General features: G+C 36.9%; 2 protein-coding genes across 2 annotated transcripts; one reads left to right on the forward strand and one right to left on the reverse strand.

The window, feature by feature from the left end:
- Positions 1-652: 652 nt before the first annotated feature.
- LOC135696518 (cyclin-dependent kinase 20) lies at positions 653-2,458 on the reverse strand. The gene has a single exon (XM_065215931.2). It carries the CDS (start codon positions 2,373-2,375, stop codon positions 1,350-1,352), a length of 1,026 nt encoding a protein of 341 aa, XP_065072003.1. The 5' UTR covers positions 2,376-2,458; the 3' UTR covers positions 653-1,349.
- A 47-nt stretch (positions 2,459-2,505) lies between these two features.
- LOC148958162 (uncharacterized) lies at positions 2,506-13,050 on the forward strand. The gene is made up of 12 exons (XM_089113375.1): positions 2,506-3,101; positions 3,584-4,005; positions 4,429-4,556; positions 5,164-5,386; positions 6,037-6,345; positions 6,820-6,876; positions 7,699-7,902; positions 8,070-8,147; positions 8,721-8,987; positions 10,614-10,869; positions 11,222-11,471; positions 11,947-13,050. Exons 1-12 carry the CDS (start codon positions 2,821-2,823, stop codon positions 12,169-12,171), a joined length of 2,700 nt encoding a protein of 899 aa, XP_088969501.1. The 5' UTR covers positions 2,506-2,820; the 3' UTR covers positions 12,172-13,050.
- Positions 13,051-13,876: the final 826 nt, after the last annotated feature.

A 13,876-nucleotide genomic window follows, 5' to 3' on the forward strand; every position in this document is an offset into this window, starting at 1 on the left:
GAAATGCCCTGGCCACTGTTTTGCAGGCAGTTGTTTCAGTAATTCTGAGAAGCGCACAACTAGCGCCGTGTTTTTGCTTGGCAGCGAGAGTTTTTTTAATTTTAAGTTCTACATGGGTAATAATATACCCCAATAAGCAGAAAAATTCCATTCAAAATGTAGAGACAAGATTTTCAAAAATGGGAAACAGTTGGCACTCTCTTGCTCCAGGGGTGGTATTGCCACCCAATGCCACTCCTTGGCTATGGGCCTGCCATCTTTTAAGCCATAAATTAGGCATCTATTTTGTGGGGGTTTGATCAGCAGTTTTTGCATTGCTACCTAGCATCTCTAGGTAGCATTCAGATAATTCAGACTTCATGTCAAGGTACTTTTTACCAGATTTTAAGGGAGGTAGTCAGAGAGGACTTTAAAAAGTTTCAATGTAAACTCAACTAAAAAGGGCCTTCTAAACCATTGAATAATCTGGGGAAATGTTTTTAATGAGTGTGGGGACTTGTACCAGTATCCATTATGAAACAGTCACAAGCCTAGGGCTGTGACATTTATACTAGAACCAGTAAACTGAGCTTCAGGCTATCAGAATTCTCATGTCTGGCTAGAAGAAAGATAAGATTTTCCTTCGACCAAAACATCCTTGCTTAAATTTTTTTTACTTTTGGTTACTCAGGACATTATATTGATACCAGAAAATTTCCCATGCATGTTTCATGCCAATTGTTATGCTTAGCAATCAATGACCTAGTCCTTCCTTTCAATGTGACAACAGTAAAGGATTGATATGCCTGTGATTACAGAAAGCTGGCAACAACCCCACTCTAAGTGAACATTTGGTCATGGCAGGGACTCAAATCCTAGGCACTTGGATCTGTAGTCTGCAACCCTAACCATTGAGCCATCCCCTACCTCTCAGTTAGTTGATAACACATAATTATCTGGTTGGAAATCTTTTACAAGCTAACACTTTGTGCTAAACACATACAAAGCATTTTTCAAGAAAAGCTAAATTGAAATTCTAAGAAAATCACAACTCAGAGACTGTGTTGCTCTGTTAACAGGAAGTAAGGACCACTTGCAGGCTAAACCTTTTAACACAAAAGGAATGGAAAAGGAACATTTTTGGCCTGAAGACCATACACCAGCAGATGCATATTCAAACTAAATATTGCCAAAAGATGCCATACAATGCCCCCCCACAGTAATTTCAATTAAGACTAGAAAGCACAGAGAGAACAAAAACTGGAAAGTATTACAGAGACTCCAGCATTGGACTCAAACACTGAAGATATTTTATAGTCCTAATTTATTTCAGAATTTACATAAATATTTGCACAACCAACTACCTAAACCTATAATCCTTTACCATATTTTGCTAGAAGTTCTTTTTTGACAAGTGACTGTTCAATGGGAACATCAACATCAAACACTTGGTATTTTAGTCCTCTGTTACTTTTATGTGCATCTCTGACTGGTATTGGCAACTCGGAATGATGTGCAGGCAGAGGATCCGTAAAGAAGTATGGGTGAAGCATTGCCTCTTTCGCAGCGATTCTGTCTTTTGATGCATATACAAGAAATTTTTTTAGAAGATCTAGTGCCATTGGGGATGCATCTGGAACTATGTTTTCAAGCGGTATAGGTTCCATTGCAGGAAAAGTTATTTTGTTGTAGTCAGGTAGCTCCGTCATTCCTGGCCATGTTTTCTCATCAGGGGTGCCTAAAACACGCAAAACACAGCAAAGCTGTTCTATATCACTTTCACCTGGAAATAAGGGGGAATTATTGAGAAGTTCACCAAAAATGGCACCAACAGCCCATAAATCAACTCCCTCTTCATATTTTCGAGCACCATATAGCAACTCTGGAGCTCTATACCACCTAGTGGCAACTTGGTGGCTGTAAAGCCTCTCTTCGTGATTACTAAATACCCTTGCAAGACCAAAATCTGCAATCTTGAGTTGTCCCAATGAGCTGATAAGCAAATTTGCTGGCTTCAGGTCGCGATGCATAATGTTGTTTTGATGACAATAAGCGATGCCCTTCAGTAACATGAGCATGTAGCTTTTCACCTGTGACTGAGTCAACAGACGGTCAAAATCTCGCAAAACTTCACTTAGGTCAGATAACATATATTCAAATACAAGGACAAATCCTGTTCCGTGCGGGAAAACTTCGTACAGTTTTACAATGTTAGGGTGTTCAATCTGTTGCAGAGCTTTAATTTCGCGCAAGGCCGTGTTTGGAATACCATCTTCAAGTCGTCGTAATGGGACCTTCTTGAGCGCAACTACCTCTCCACTTTGAACATGTTTTGCTTTGAATACCACTCCATGTGCCCCTTCTCCTATTCTTCCAAGTATGGTATAATTCTCCATTTCTCTTTGCCTATATTTTCCAAATGTTACTCACAATGTTCGCAAAACAAACCTCATCTGCAAGAAAATAATCTCGTATTGAATCCGAGACTGTTATGAGCGCGCTAAGCAACAATGAAGCAATGAAGCCATTAGCTGTTGTTGCTATTTGGTAGTTGAGTTGAAGTGCAGTATATTGGTTTCTCGATAGATAAGAAAGATAAGAAAGCAGTGGCTTAAACTTGCTGATTGCCAGATCATGGTGACAAATATTTTATTTTAATCTAAAGACTGGGTAGGAGAGCGTGAACGACTCTGAAAAGCGGCGATCCAAAGAAAGAAGCAAATTTACGTTTACAAATTGCAGCATCAGCGATTCCTTCTCTGTTAAAACAAGAGTCAAATAATTATTTGGCTGTTAGAACTTGCTAAAAAGCACTTGAATTGTAGTCACACAAGAATTGAAATGCCAGGAACAAAATCTGAAAGAAGAAGTATTAAATGGCCGTCACTTTTTGGTGCGATACCTGAAAAGAATGTGACGTTCTTAGTGGACATTTCAGGCTCGATGTATAAAGCACTCGATGGCGTAAAGGATCATTTGGTTAAGGCTATCACAGAGAAATGTTGCCATGATTATGATGGAATGATTAATATAATTGCCTTTTCTGATGCTGTTCACTCATGGGCAAGTTCTGTAATGCCATGTACAGAAAGGACTGTGTCTATTGCAACAGAATGGATCAGGTATGGCTTGCATGTTCCATTTGCCTATCATATGTTCAATGCTTTTGGTAGTATTTTTCTTCTTTAAGCTAAAATACATGCTAAAGAGTTCAAACTTACATAAAGTTTCTTTAAGTAGAAATGTTGTTAGTGATACTCACTTAATCAATTGGTTAAAAGCACAAAATTGGAACTTTAAAACTACATTTAAAAGTCTTAACAAGATGACAATCTAGTACGTTGAATTTTTGCAAATGAGTTTGTGACAAGCAGATTAATCGACTTAGCCTGGGCTGTTGATTATGAGAAAACAAGAAGAAATAAGAAATGCCTTTGGTATAATTAGATTGTACAATTTTCAAAGCCTGTTATTTCAATGTCTGTTATTCTTGTTTTTGTATTAATACAAATACATCCCAAGTCAGGATAGGAATATTTAAAGTGAGCACTTTTTCATTCCTAGCAAAGTTCTTGTAGATTCTTCAAATATATTTTTCTTTTAGGAACCTTGAGTCCAAAGGATCAACAAACACACAGGAAGCCTTGATAACCGCATTGCAGGATCCTGGAACAGATGCCATATATTTGGTAACAGATGGCTTGCCAGATGATCAACCATCCATAATTTTCCAGAATATCAATCATCTTATTAAAAGGAGGCCAATACACTGTTTCTACATAAGTAGACATGAAAATGATAATCTTGCATTAGATTTCCTTAAAAATTTGGCCTCCTTGTCTGATGGTAGTACTCATTTAATAAAACTTGATGAGACTGAAAATATAAGGGATGTTGACAAACTATCAATTGATGAATCAGAAATATCTTCAATATCATCTTATGATTCAAGAAAAGTTTGGTTTGGGGGTGAATATGAAAGTCATTCTAATGGTAAAGCTCAATGGAGGTCTCTCACAAAGAAAGGTTTGTTTATTTTAATGTAAGCCTCCTTATACATTGATAAAATCAGACAGAATTTGATATCACAATATTCTTTTCAAATTGCAAATTTCTAGATGGAACATATGAACATATAAAAGTTTTTGCTAGAACATATGAAACATGACATCTAAGTGTATAGTTTGCAGCATTTAAGATCCTGTTTCTGTGGAGGTTGATAAAAGTAGTTAATTGAGATTTGGGTATTATAAGGCCAGCTTGGGTGATATAGATGATTTGTTATCATGTTAAGAAAGAAAAAAGTAATTCTACCTTGCAGGTCCTGTCACTTTAATTTACATAACAGGCTATAAGTTTTCAAATGATATGTAAGAGTTTTTAGCCAAAAGTTATTGAATGCTAATCAAATGTTTAATGATACTTATAAAACCTTGTATTTTGCCATAGAAAATCCATGGGAACAAAGACCAATAGAGAACATATCAAATTTAGCAGCTTCACTTTTGATTGGAAAAAAGGTTTTGGCAAGACGGGACAGAGATGGTTATTATTACCTTGGAACAGTTACTGATGCTGTGAGTTTGTTTTTGTAGTTATTCACAAACAAGATTTTTGTTGTTTTCAGGACTATCTATTTTTTATGCTTTAGGGACATTATGCAGGCTGTGGATTTAATAGATAGCTATAGCAGGCTCAATCACATAAAAAGTAAATAAGTAGTGTAATAAATAAGTAACACTGCAATGCTGGGAGAATGAACAACAAACAAACATAAATTAGTAATGGTAGCCATCAATTTTTTTCCCATCGGAGTCTGTCAAGCAGCCTGCTATCTAGCCTTTTCTTTATTCACACACATTTACCTTCTAACTGCTGTCCTTTAATAAATCAGTAATGGCAGCCACTGATTTTTTGCTGCAAGACTTCCATCGGAGACCATTGAGCAGCCTGCTATCGTGGTCTTTTATTTATTCACACACAAATAAGTAATGGTCTGCTGTGTGTTGCTTGATTCCATGTAGACAAAGCTGTGCTTGCAGTTCAAAGTTGCAACATGAGTTTTATGCTTGATGGAGTTTGTCTTTTCCTTTTATGATATCCTGTTATGATATCCTTCTTCTAATTTTGATTCCAGAGACTACAATACTTTTCTCTGAAATTTTTTGTTATTTCTCTTTGCAGAGCTCTAAAAACACCTTCAAAGTCAGGTTTGATAATTGCTTAGCACTTCAGAAGAGTTTTCTAGAGCAAGAAACATGCCTTGAAAATATTATTTCTTACACTGATGGCCTTAGAAATGATATCTATGTTGGAGACAAAGTTCTTGCCCCAGTAGGAGAAGATGGAAGATATGGATCAGGGGTTTTGGTTGAAGGTGTTGATCTCAGGAAAGGGCAGTCAGAAGGTAAAGTATTAGTATTAGAAAGCTCCTTCATTCGGTTTTGACTATGGTGTGCATGTTTGCATTTTATCTCCCTTGTTGCTTTCAAATTAATCGCCCAGTAGCCATTTTTTGCTCCTTTTTTATTGGAGGCCTTCTTGTTGCACTGTCTGATAATTAAGTCTGCTGTGTGTTCATTTCCCATTTCAAACTTTTTAACACCACTCTTTTTAGATCCGTATATCTCAGCCTCCAGTGACCACCTTTTCTTCTACCCATCTGTTTCCCATAAACAATGAAATGTATATTGGTTGACTATTTTCTCTACATTTTCTAACTATACATTTTCCTACCTACTATTCGGCCTATCCATTGCTGGTAAGACCTCCACAGAGCCTCTAGATCTTATTAAGTCTTATCTTGCAACTCGATAACAGGGATTTTTCTCCATAAGCGTGAATGAAAACTTCGTTACCTTTCCAATTGATGTGAATATGTTGTTACGCTGCTGTTATAAGTTTGCTAATGGTATCTCTCTTGTAATTAACACAATCTTTATTTTGCTCTGCGATGTTTGAAATGTCAGATCCTGTTCAGTGTATTTGTAAATATAGTATCGATATAATTACCGTATTGCAAAACGTTCTACAAGTATAGTTCTTTTCTTCTTCTAGGGCAAGGGAGTGACGTCATTGTGGTCTCGATGTTCAACGGAGAAACTAAAGAAGTTCCATGTGGCTTGTCAGTAAAAATCTCCGAAGAACTCAACTCGCGCATCCGCAGTGAGATATACCTACCCGAATCTCTTAGAAAGACTCAAATTGGCAACTTTTCTATGTCCAAAAAGAAGGATAATGAATCGAATGGATCGTTAGCTTACAATTTCCATGATACGAAACAGAGCTGGATGGTAGAAAGCTGGCCAAAACCGAAGTCACAGAAGCAAAAAGAAGAACCATTGGATCACTTACGGAATAAAATAGGTATTTTGCTGGAACTGATTTCTCTGAAATAACGTTAGTAACCCTCCTCCCCCCCCCCCCCACTTAAGAGTATTTACAGGCGCTTAAGTCTAACTAATTGGGAGGATAATCTTCTTTTTTTTATTGTTGGTTGTAAGATGTTAAGAAGTGAGCTGACTAAGCTGGTTAGCAGCATACCAGCATGTCTGTTTATACTTCAATATGAACGGACAGGAAGTCAGTTAAAACTTCATGACCCATCTTATCGTCTTAGCACAGAGATGCTGCTCTAATTCAGCGCCCACAACTATTAATTTACTTTAACTTGCTTGTCATAGATCTGAACGTTACTGGCTTTTGAATGCCTAATCGTCTTTTTTTACACTGCTCATTTCCAATCTTGTGTTAAAGATTAAAAATGTCACACATTTATTCATGATCATAATTACTTATCCAAGTAGTCCATGAGTTAATCTTTGATATCTCTGTTTCTAGAGAAACAAATCGAAGAAGGGGAATTGCTACTTCAGCAACTATATTTGGAAGACAGAGGTAGGGCATGTTCAAATTCATTTTGAAAACAATAACTCTAGGGTTGCTGCTTGGTTTTTGAAGTGAAGCTTACGTAGTTAAAAATCATTAGTTTATCATCTAATAAAGATCCCTGTCAAGTGTCAACCAGTTTGTTTGAGAGTGCTCGGTGCTGTCCTTTCGACAGATATATACAAACACTGTTGTGTAGTATATAACAGTTTTGAGTTGCTGTTCGGTGTCTCCAAACAACTCAGATTAACACCTAAAGCCCTGCCCAAACGAAACAAACATTGGCATAAGAAATCATCCTATATTGCTTATTATTTCATATTTTATTCATTTGAACACCATATTTCTAGATGTTCAAGGGTGTTTGATGATATTTACGGAATTCTATTTCTATCAAACATTTCATAAAACGTCTCTTTAGCTCTTTGCTTGATCAACAAAGTTGCTTTCGTTGTGGTCGCCCTATAAACATTTATTTTTTTCACGCAAGCACAGTAAGTTCAAATTCATAACAGACAACAATTGTTGAAGGCTGTGCAGTATTGCCTAATCATCGCGAATGTTTTGAACATTTGTTTGGTTCAGATCTAAAAGCATCTTCCTACAATGTTTGTCAAATATGATCTCAACGTATCAAAATTTTACACTCCTACAAAGAGCCTTTATTTCTGAATTCAAAGTTTGATTCTTAATCTTAAGCTTTTAATTGTTTATGAAATAAGTTATCAGAAGGACTGCTCAAGTCTTTTTAATTTTACAGTATGTATGGGTTACAAAAATGCACTGAACTATTTTTATGCAAAAAGTAATTGATATCTCGTATTATTGCAGTGTATGCAAGAGAACTTGGATACGCCTCCTCAGAGGAGTCTGAGACAACATATGATGATCTTGATCCACGATACGATTTGAAGCCAAAGATTGATAAAGAGTCTTTTAGAACATGGCGGGAGAAATTTCTTGCAGACACTTTTCGTAGCACTCCCAAACCAACAAGAAATGCGTGGGATACTGCAACAGAACCTTTAGAAAAAGGTAAGGTGGAGAAAAAGGTTCCTTTTATTCAATGTTAGTTTTATAACTGTTGATAAATTTTGCAATCGTAAAACAATTTAAGTCTTACATAGATAGCCTTACAAAACAGTTGAAACCTTACAATTTAAGTCAACTGCAAAACAAGGAAAGTTTTCTTACTTTTTTAGAGCCGACCAAAAAGCAACGTGCTGAGTCGAAATTGAAGAAAGGTATCACAGAAGAAGGCTACCACAAACACAGATTGGGTAGGTCGTGTTTCTTTACAAAAAGATGCAAAGCTAAGAAAATATTTCTTTTAGCTTAATAGCAGTAACAGTATTCTCCTCCCCTGGTTTTGACATTGTCTGGAGTAAAGTAATGTTTAGTGTTGATCAAAGTAATTTGATCAGGCTGAAATATGTTAAGTTGTTATAAAAAACTTAACGAACCTCTACAAATTTTTCTATAAGTATATGCTTAATGGAAGTAGCTGTCAATCTTCTTCTTGCCAGCCTGTGTGTTCAATGAGGCTTTTTACAATATGGATGACAAATGTGCTGCTAAAAGGACGATATGATTAATTTGCTCTGCTGTAAGAGAAATATTCGAAAAGTGACCACACATTAATGTATTATTTTGGCGATTTTGTATCTTTTGTCGTTTATTAGGACCAGTTTTATATCCCTGGTCCAAAGTGAGTCAATTAGCTCTAGTTTAAGAAATGTACAAAACAAACAATAGAACATAGTTTGTTAGGCCTCATTCTGATAGCATTTTGTTCCCAATCATCTCATTCAAAAGTAAAAAATCCTGAGTAAACACGTATGTTTATTTTGCAGAATTGCTCAATCATTGGGAGAAGCACAAACACACCCCAAAGTATTCACCCTATATCAAATACGATATCCCTTCACCTCCAACGAAGCCAAAAGCAACTAACACGTCCAATGGAAAGGGACCAGAGAGAAGAAAGAAGGTTGTGTTTAACACGACAACACAGAATGTGCGTAGTGAACCGAGAATAAGAAGGAGGCTGGTTAACCAACCGAGGCCAGCATCAAAAGAATATCATGCGCACGATGGAGTTCCATTTCCACCATCGACAGGTATAGCCAAAGTATACCTTATGTTGTAGCTATCCCAGTTGACAGGAGCAGAAGTAATTTCTTCATCAATGGCATATATTTACCACGGTCGTGTCTTCCATGACCAGTGACGCGTCATGAAAAATAACCAGACCTGTTGCTACTGGTGGCGTTAGGGGTGAGATACCACCCTTGAAATGGGTCTATTGCAAAAACGAGGAGTTTTTTGCCACATAGGGGTGCGAATTCCCAAACCTATCGGCAAATAGAGGATGGCCCACCAACTTTCTCGGCAAATAGGACTTGGAAACCTCCCTTGAGCGCAAAAGCTAGCGACGGGCCTGAAAATAACATTAACCGACGAAGAAATAGGGCCATATAGGTGAAACAACTTTTTACCTTCTTTTAGTTGCTTTTGCCGACGAAGTAAGGATTAACTGGTGAGCTATTAAAAAAAAGCGTTGAGATGACATCCCTATGTACTCTCACCGTACAGCGAGATACGGTCCTGGACCAGTAGCGTGTTGAAGCTGGTTAAAGCTTCCGGGGCCCTTATCAAATGAGATAAGACAGGGCTTCTATAATCGGACTGCATGAAGGTCGAAGTCCTGAACAACCTTTCAAATAGAATTTTTAGCGGAGACACCAGTGAATGAGGCCAACGCAACATGTCAAGGTGGATGCTGCCTCAACCAGACATTCACTTACAGGAAAAAAATTCTCCATTATCCAAGGCACATCAGGTCCCCTTCGCCTTTGATACAAATCTGTAGACATAAATAAACCCAATTTATTGCATAAAAGTAGTAATTTTGGGATTATCTATATCAAAGTGATATGGAGGATTTGAACGTCTTTGCAGACTTTAAATTTTTGTTATCAGTAGAGAGGCCCCTCTCCTATCTCAATCCTTATCAAATCTTGTTGCGGTAGCAGACAAATCTGTTTGATGTTGTTTCTTATTATCTTTTCTTATGTCCAACCATCATTCTCTGGAATTTTTTTCCCTATCTTCATTATACTTTCACCCTATGATGTATTATCTTGAGAGTGAAAGAGGATTTATTATGGCTGTGTTGAATATTTTCACGTAAACTTTTTGGATGAAAAGTAGAAATAGATTGAAAGGTTATGCGTAAGTTGTTTCAGTTTGACCTCAGCAAAAGCCACAATCCACTTACTACTTTAACAAAGCTTCTTATTTCAGGGGGATCCCCTAGCAACCGTTTAATCTGACGTTTTTGCGTTCACTGACGTATTGTATGTTACATTTTTATCAAGCATTTATCCTTGATACTGCAAAAGATACTAACCATCCTCTTTCCAATAGAAATTTCATTTTTTCTTAATTTTTTTGTTGCATTTTGCTCGCATCGTATGGGTTTTGGCTTCCCTTCAAGTTTATGCTAATCTTTAAAAGATGAGTTATTTAAAACTAATTCCGAATATCAAGCTTAAAATAGATCAAATCTGCTCCTCGACAGAGGAAAGGTATAACTGGTTATTTTACAGGGACTCTTCTGTGTCAATCGAAACTCCAATATGACGATACTTCATTTTGATATTTTTGCTGTTGTAATATATAATATTTAAATATTTTTTATCATTTGATAAATATATTATGTAATATTTTTGTTTTGGTATCAGATAGGAAATTCAAGCAGGCTGATCCATACAGAGAGAGTTGGACAGTTGAAAATGCTGCGAAGTTGTCCAACCAGCCGATAAATATAATCACAAATAGGCCGATTGAATATTATGCTAATGGACATGGACCAACAAAGGGTGTGGAGATTGGCTGGAGGGAAACTCGGAATGAAACACACGAACAACGGGAGCGTGACTTAGCTAAAAACCGAGCCAAAAAGGAGAGAATAATTAATGAAAGAGAAGAATTTCACAGGTAAAAGACTGGGAAATTTTGATGTAGATTTTATCTGTATTAATTTGAAACTTTGGGTCTTTTCTGCACGAGTTGGTATTAAGTTTAATAGTTTGTAGTAACTGATGCATGACTTTAGCTGTCACAAAAGAATTGCAATTATTAAAGTTTTATTGCTAAAAGAAGTATTTACATTTTACCATATATTTGGAAAAATGTGTTTGGATTAGTGTAAGTGTGAGTTTGGAAGGATATTTTGTTAAAAATCCTTTGCCTCTAGGATTGTATTCCAGGAAAGATAGATGTTTATGTTAGGAATGAGATAATGATTGGCACGGTAACAAATATGTTTTTTTGCTCTTTAATTGCCCAGAGTAAAGAAGGAGCAACTGGAATTTGCAAGGCAGGAGCGACTTAGAAAATACAAGGAAGGCCAGGAGCAGAATCGACAACAGAGGCGAGCAGTGCGGGATGATTTCATACAGTTCCAGAAGGAGAAAGAAGAAAAAGCCCAGAGATACAAACAAGAGCGATTAGATGCTATGAGGGAAAAGCGCGCGAGAAAGGATATTGAAGACACTGCGAGGGCGAGGGCTACTGTAGAAGCGAAAGAAAAGCAACTAGTAAGTGTTTCGTAGAATCTGGAATTATCGTTTGATTGTGAAAGAGAGAGAATGGGAGTGCTTCTAAAGAAGGTTACGTTGCTCGAAACATAGTTTAAAAATCTGAGTTTGACAATAAGAGTATAGTTCGAAAAAAGCTGAATTGAACTCCATAGAACTTGTTTATAATTTAAAATCCCTTTTCACAATCATTATGCAATAAAGGACATAAAAGTAGGGGGCATACATACAAATATGAGCATATGAATGCTTAAAAGTTACTGTTCATATCTCCAATTTTAACTTATTCAATATCTTATCATGCGGTGGAGCCTTGGCCATGCCATTGGGTTCCGCTAGCTGCTTTCGCAAATACAGAAAGTTTTTTCAATTGTAAAGAGTCACCCCCTCTTGAACTACCATAGGCAATTGTTGTTTTTTGTTAAACATATTGCAAGTTTTCTTAAACGCTTTCACAGCTGTTATCTACTTGTAGAATGGTCAGACCACACGTGACACTGAGCGACGTGAAACATTCGAAGCATCTTTGGACAGTGCGATCAAAATGCAAGAGAAGAAATTAGATAGGTTACGTAAGATTCACGCATCGAGGCTGAACAAAGAGGACACGCGCACTAGCAGGGCGTTTCAGGATAGAAATCTACGTGATCATGTGGGAGATCAGTCACGGCAAATGTATCGTGCAAGTATTCTTCCATGATCACAATTTTCAGTCTTTTAATTTAAATTTTACGATAGATGTTTGATAAACCTACAGGTAGTATTCAAACACGCCATTAGAGGTATTTACCTAAGATGAGTGAGTCACGGTGTCAGATATAGAATACATAATGACCCAGGAGTGACCCATTTGTCCTTAGGGGTATCGCCCCTTCTGAAAGGGTTGGTACTTTCAAGGGATCACGGGTTAAGCAAGGGGTCCTATTGAGGTTGATTTAGCGCTGGCGCTTTTGGCACAAAGATAGTGCAGGGCTCTTTAGAGGAAGGTGAATAGCGTAACCTAGCAGCCTTCGTTTTGCCGCCTGACTAAAGTCATAGGGTGAATTGCATAGTTAGAACGACTGTAGGTATGTTTCCAATTTTCTTAAGAACGAATAAAATTCCACAGACATCCCCTTGTTTTGTTGTCCACGGTTCAAATGTTACACAATGCATATCCCAGGGGGTATGTAAAGATTTGTCACTGTATCAATGTTACAAAAAATGTTGAGGGTTTTATTTGACATGCTTGCTTGACACCAAAGCGAAATATGATAATCTAGGCAAATCGATTTGGGAGCCAGACCCAAAGAACTATCAGTTGTAATCTCCCAATGAATTCAAGAGGAAGCAATGAGTACAACGCCTATTTGAAAATGGTGGTCGTCCATTAATTTATTTCTTTGTCGTTATAAGGATGTTTTGCACCGTCATGTTTACTATTACATAGTCACTGAACAAACTTTCAAGGTGCAGGCTTGTTTAATTGATATCTTTCCTATAATAACCGTATATTGAATTTGATATGTAAACTATATTTATAGCCGAATAGGCGCGTTATCACGTATTGTAGAAGCAAGAGGACTGGTAATGATAGTGACGTCATTGAATGAACTATTTGTATTCTGCCAGATATTGTCACGGATTTGAGTATAATCTTATCTCCTCTTTCAATATAAGATTGTCTTGTCAAGCATGGTGCTTTTTGCCCTGGACAAAATTATATTATGACGAGTTCGAAAAATTTAGATTATGAGTTGACGAGACAGTCTTGTTAACAGAACAAACCCCATTTCAGACTGAATATCGCAGGTTCTAGAGAGAACCTTGGCACAAAATAGATGTCAATATATTTAAGCTCATTTATATGTACCTCTTTTTCAATGATTAATTGATATAAAATAAATTTGATCCACAACAGTTAATTTTGCTGCCTGTAAATAGTCTCTTTTTGTCATCTACACTGTATGGGGAAGAGAGGGGGGGGGGGGGTTAGGGGGTACCAGAGCCCACAATCCGGACTAAAGTTTGTATAAAAAAGGAAACCCGGATTGAAATGTGGTAAGTTCAGTATTAAAGACCAGAAAAACCGCATGTTTTCCAGAGAAAAACTCGAAATCCGGTGACTAAAATTGGCCAAACCGTAAATCTCTTAGATCCCCATGCCCTCCTTCTGTATCAAACAAACTCTTTGATTGATAAAGGCTCCTTATTTACGTCTGTTTTTAAGGTTTAAAAACAAGTGAGTATATCACAAAAATTTCTCATGTTAGGAAGGTCAAAAATGGTATTACCAAAGTGATCTTTGGTTAACCTCGAACATAGAGCCATAAATGTATACAGTACCTTTATTGCAGATAAACGAACAACTTTTGTGAAAAAAATAGATTAAATATAATTTATATTAAAGGGGTTGCAACCATAAT

This window comes from Rhopilema esculentum, chromosome 17 (genome assembly GCF_057945365.1).
Source record: "Rhopilema esculentum isolate cy_ngs chromosome 17, ASM5794536v1, whole genome shotgun sequence".
NCBI classification, from domain to species: Eukaryota; Metazoa; Cnidaria; class Scyphozoa; order Rhizostomeae; family Rhizostomatidae; genus Rhopilema; species Rhopilema esculentum.